Source organism: Euphorbia lathyris, chromosome 1 (assembly GCF_963576675.1).
Source record: "Euphorbia lathyris chromosome 1, ddEupLath1.1, whole genome shotgun sequence".
NCBI classification, from domain to species: domain Eukaryota; kingdom Viridiplantae; phylum Streptophyta; class Magnoliopsida; order Malpighiales; family Euphorbiaceae; genus Euphorbia; species Euphorbia lathyris.
Window position 1 is genome coordinate 24,338,450 of NC_088910.1, and position 5,547 is coordinate 24,343,996.

The window sequence follows — 5,547 nt, forward strand, 5'->3', positions numbered from 1 at the left end:
TTAACTAAAATTGCATTTTCTACTATTCAAAAATATTTCATAACATATATGCTTATAGATGAATGAAATTATATCACACATTGCTTTATAATATTTATAATTAATTGGCTCGTTCACAATGTGAAATTATAATATGAAAATCATTCAATATAATTAATGGGAGGGAGGCATATGTTTATGTATATACATATCCGGCATAGATAGCGGTCCTCATTGAACTGCATAAACTTTCGTACACGTCATGCCTTATTGTGACTAGACCATTCACACTTAGTCCAATTTTATATTCATTGATTCTTCATTTTGGTCCTACATACGTGGACATCTAAAATGTCTACTTTTCAATTCAATTTCTCACTATATAAATGCCCCAAACCTTCCCAAGTTTTTCCCAATCCAATTCCCAAACACAAAATAACCAAATCAAACATGGCTTGCTTCAAGACTCTCTCTGTCCTGGCTCTTGCCCTGCTTCTCTGCCTACAAGCCACTCTAGGTAAGCCATTCATCTAGCTTTCATTAATCTTCTAATTATATTACTCATTTATTTTTATATGATTTTCAGGGGAGATAATATGTGAGCATCTCGACCAAGATACGTGTTCGTATGCAATCTCATCTACTGGAAAGCGTTGTGTTCTTGAGAAGAATGTTAGAAGGAGCGGAGAGGAGTTATACAGTTGTGCTACATCTGAAATCGAAGCTGATAGGTTAAAGAATTGGATTGAAACTGACCAATGCATTAAAGCATGTGGTCTTGATAGAAAATCACTCGGAATTTCATCTGATTCACTTGTTGAATCTACCTTCACTCAGCGCCTATGCTCTCCTCAATGCTACGATAGCTGCCCCAACATTGTTGACCTTTACTTCAATCTTGCCGCAGGAGAAGGTACCTATATCTATATACATAATATTTGTTTAGGGCAGTCTAGACACACCCCAGGTGCGTCTAGACCTGTCAAAATCTATCTATTTTTTAAAACTGACTTGGAATTTATAAAATAGGACGTGCCAATCAAATCTGACACTAATAATGTTAAGATTATAATTAAAAGTTAATGGTATTGCAGGCGTATTTCTTCCGAAGCTATGTGAGGCAACGTCGGAGGAAAATACTCGTAGAGGATTGTTGGCCGGCATCAAAAGCTCTGGGCTTGTTGCACCTGGACCTATTCAAACTGCAAAATTCTCAGTCGCACCAGTAGTGGTACCAGCGGCTTTTTAATTTATAGTTGAGGGATTGGTCATTAAATAAGGAAGAATGTGTTATTTGTGTTATTTCATCGAATAAAAGTGTTATTCATGATAGTTAATTAGTGCTTGCAGTAATTAGATTTAGAGTTTGCATTAGTATTGTATTACTGTTCTCTGTAGTCAGCTGCTTTATGTTGTGAGTGTACTGAAATCAAATTAATAGAGGTTTGCATTTCGTATATCACTACAATAAAAAAAAGGGTTATAGCAACCATTTTATACATACATTAATTAGAACCGCCAGTTGGACTGGGGTGGGATCGAGTTGGACATAATCGGGTTTTATATTGAATTATTTTGTCTGGACCCAGCTCATCTCGCATTATATTTATATCGAATTTAGACAGAAGTGGAACCAAGATAAGAAAATTGATTCCCAACTCCAACTCAACCCGTCCAATTAATATATATTTATGTTATAGAAATTTAACTAAAATTAAAATTAAACTATATAAAACCATAAAATGCAACAAATTAAAAATTTAGTTAATAATTCAATACAACTTAATAAAAAAAAATTATATAAAAAAAAATATATATATATATATAATACAAGGGTAGAGCGAGATGAGTTGGCTTCAGATTTTTGAGACAAACTCAAATCCAGCATGTTCTATGTGCGGCTTGAGCGGGTTCACCAACTGGATCGATTCTTAAATATAAATATACAAATCTAACCCATAAAAAGCAGTGTTGTCGACTGGACAAACCAATGGCTCGTGAATAAGTCTAGTTTAGAGTAGACATGTCAACGGGTCCAAGTACCCGCTTAAGCCGTGTTCTTCGGGTTGAGCTTGGACAATAAAAATTGATCTTAGGCCCAGGCCGGTCCAGACTCGCTAAAGCCTGCATATTTTTTGGGTGGATTTTAAATTTATAAAAATAGTACGTCCTGACCCAACCTAACCCGCCTTATTAATATTAATTAATGAATATATTTATTTATTTTTATAGTATATATTAAACAGGGTTAATAATTTATTAGTCCCTTCCTTTTTACCTGACACGTTGTTTAGTCCTTCTATTTTGAAAAACACATTATAAGGTCCTTATCTTTTTTTTCAATGTTAACTCTTTAGTCCTTCTGTTTATTTTTTTAGATTTTTAACAGTTATATTTGGAATAACCAGACATACATAAAATAACCTGAAACCGAAGATATGTTCGGTTAAAAATAAAAAAATAAATAGACAAAATGATTAAAGAGACAATATTACCAAAAGATATGGACCTTATAATATGTTTTTCAAAATAGGAAACTAAACTGTGTGTTACGTAAAAAGGTAAGGGCTTATAAATTATTTACCCTATTAAATATTTATTTATAAAAATAAATTTTATTTTTTATAATTAAAAATTATATATATATATATATGATAACTTGGGGAAAAATCCTTGATCGGAGCACTTCCCTGTGAGGCGCCGTTGGGATCGGCCGGGGACACTCCGATGCCAAAGTCAGTAAGGAAGATCAAGAGAGCAAACTGAATTGACAAAGGGTAAGTAAAAGTGTACCTTGATAGCCTAGGGGTGTAGGCTATATATAGCTAGGAAGTCGTAACCTTCAGCAACTAGAAGGTCTCCATTAATGCTCCATTAATGGCGGTTACTGGTTACCTTTAAGCTGGCGGTTACTGGTTACCTTTAACCTGGAGGTTAGCTAATTGATAGCTCATTAATGGTCTTTATGGCCGAGTCGGCGGTTAGCCGTTACTGTGATGAATCAGGTGAAAGAGGAGATTCGCCTCATAGGTTCGCCAGCGGATCTCACTGAGCTGAACCGTAGAGATCCGCCATCCGGTTCTTCTTGCGGCGTTCTCAAGGTGAATATCCCTTTTGGTCCTTGGGATAATATTCTGTCAGTAAGATGAATATCCCTTTTCGTATTCTTTGATCCGTCAAGGCGTATGTACGCTCTCCTTGAGAGCTATGGCGGGTCTCCGCTACTCGCTCTCATCGGGCGTATCTCGTTATGGCGTATCTCGCCATGGTCCACGTGGCGTGGCATAATGCTAGAGACTCCTTCCTTTTCCTCATTATTTGCATATTCGCCCCTGTATTAATTATCATTAATTCCACATTAATCATGTATAAATATCTCTTTTAGAAGGAATAATGGTTTGCCATTATTTCTATTAATTTTTCCTTATTCCTTATTCAAGAATAATTTGGGTTGTTATCAGAAGCCCCCCCTAAAGGTATAAAAAGCTCTTTAGGGCTGTCTAAATGGTGTTTTATTTTTCTATCTTGGAGGAAAGTGGACCCGCCCTAGATGGGGATCATATATGGAAATGATGCGCCTTTTGGGGCTTCCTTATGCGGGATCTTATGAACAAGATCCGCCCTATGTGGGATCATATATGGATATGATACGCTTTTAGGGGATTTTGCTTCTTCGTGGATAGGTGGCCAACCGTATCCATTGTTAGCCTCTAGGGGCTTCTTGAGAGTTATATTTCCTTTAGAAAGGGAATAACCCGCCCTTTATGGGACCATTTGTTCCTACGACATAGGATTATGATTCGCCTTAGGGACTTCTTTTGTTTAGTTCTGCCATATTGAGGAGAATGACCCGCACTTAGGGATCAGTAAGAATGATCAGCCATTTAGGGACTTTTGTGCATTTTGTGGAGGCGAGACTTTGTTATTTCTATGATGAAGATGAGGATTCATTACTTTGATGAAAACGAGACTTCATTGTTTGGATAAAGACGAGATTTCATTAATTGGATGAAGACGAGGCTTCATTGATTGGATGAAGACGAGGCTTCATGAATTGGATGAAGACGAGGCTTCATGAATTGAAAGAAGAAGAGGCTTCATTGTTTGGAGATGAAGACGAGGCTTCATTATTTGGAGATGAAGACGAGGCTTCATTACTTGGAGATGAAGACGAGGCTTCATTACTTGGAGATGAAGACGAGGCTTCATTATTTGGAGATGAAGACGAGGCTTCATTACTTGGAGATGAAGACGAGGCTTCATTAGTTGGATGAACCCTTTGCTTTCCAGAACTATTTTTACTAATGCATTATATCTTTTAGCAAGTAATTTTCTAGAATCTGGTTTAGGATTTCTCCGATTGTTTAGGGTAGGTGGCCAGCCGTACCCCAATGTGTGAACCTTTGTGAAGGTTTAGAAGCTGTTCTATTCCTTCTAGAGGAAGTAAAGCTGCCTAGGGGATCAACTTGCTACCTATCTTTGAGGTGAAGCGATCCGCCCGTAGGACTTGTGAACCCTTCTTTGGGAAGGGAGTGAGAGAGTGTAAAGTCCTTGCGTCCAATGAATGTTTTAACTCTTTCTCGAATGGTGATCATCTAAAGATGGATCCGCCCATGAGAGTGTTCTTCTATCTTTGAGGAGAAAGTTGAGGGTGTAATGATCTCATGTTTGAGACGATTTTAACCCGCTTTTGATGGTGGTCAATCCTTTTCTTGTCTTTGAGGAGAGAGTTGAGCTTATTTGAAAGCTCCTGAGGGTCTGTGCTTCTTATCTTTATGGAAAGGGGATCCGCCCGTGATGGGATCAATTGTCCTATCTTTGAGGTAATTGATCCGCCTGTGAAACTTTTCATTCGCCAGCCACTGGGCGTATATCAGCACTAAAAGCTAGGCAAATGAATATAAGAAGTATGGCGAGAAAGAATAAATTATAAAATGTAGGATACTATAACAGTTTAATGCACATATAAGAATATGTAAAAATACTGATTTTTAGGCCCATGGTTCCGTCTTTTCTGAGCAACTAGAACCGCATCCTCAATGATGTTTAACTTATGAGTAATCACATCTGGGCTTACTCCTGTGGGGATCTCATTCTCCTATGTAAATATGCTTTCAGACTCAATGAGAACTTTTTTAACATCCTCTTTGATCTCAAGTTTTAATCCTTTGGCGATCCGCACCCGCTTTCCATCAGCAATAAGGAGCGTTTCTGTGTCGCCCAAAGCTGTAGTGACAAGTTAATATTTCTCACATTCGTCCTCTTTGGATTGTGGGCGGATTGATAGTGACGCCGAGTATAAGTCTCTTTAGCCACCTTTTGGTTCCCGCTAATCATTACTCCTCCTTTGCTGGTGGGAATGTACATTGTCAGACGACGGATGGAAATTAGGGCTGCAACCTCTGGCCCTTGGTCTGGATAGTGTGACCCGTCACTCCAATGATGTCAACAATGGTTGTTTCTATTTGGATCGGATCAACCTTTAGTTTGGCGAATGCACCTTTGGTGATGACATTGCGAGAACTGCCTGTGTCCTTACTTGCTTTATTTTATCTCCCATCCTTGAAT

The 5,547-nt window shown here is 37.9% G+C and overlaps 1 protein-coding gene across 1 annotated transcript; it reads left to right on the forward strand.

Annotated features, from left to right (window-relative positions):
* Positions 1-339: 339 nt before the first annotated feature.
* Positions 340-1,436, forward strand: LOC136225545 (uncharacterized). The gene is made up of 3 exons (XM_066013607.1): positions 340-496; positions 566-892; positions 1,074-1,436. Exons 1-3 carry the CDS (start codon positions 430-432, stop codon positions 1,226-1,228), a joined length of 549 nt encoding a protein of 182 aa, XP_065869679.1. The 5' UTR covers positions 340-429; the 3' UTR covers positions 1,229-1,436.
* Positions 1,437-5,547: the final 4,111 nt, after the last annotated feature.

What these genes read in the sequence shown, in the direction of transcription:
- LOC136225545 (XM_066013607.1), top strand. Translation starts at nt 430, where the DNA reads ATGGCTTGCTTCAAGACTCTCTCTGTCCTGGCTCTTGCCCTGCTTCTC. An exon ending in CTGCCTACAAGCCACTCTAG is followed by an intron (nt 497 to 565) that starts GTAAGCCATTCA and finishes TATGATTTTCAG; the next exon opens with GGGAGATAATATGTGAGCAT. An exon ending in CAATCTTGCCGCAGGAGAAG is followed by an intron (nt 893 to 1,073) that starts GTACCTATATCT and finishes ATGGTATTGCAG; the next exon opens with GCGTATTTCTTCCGAAGCTA.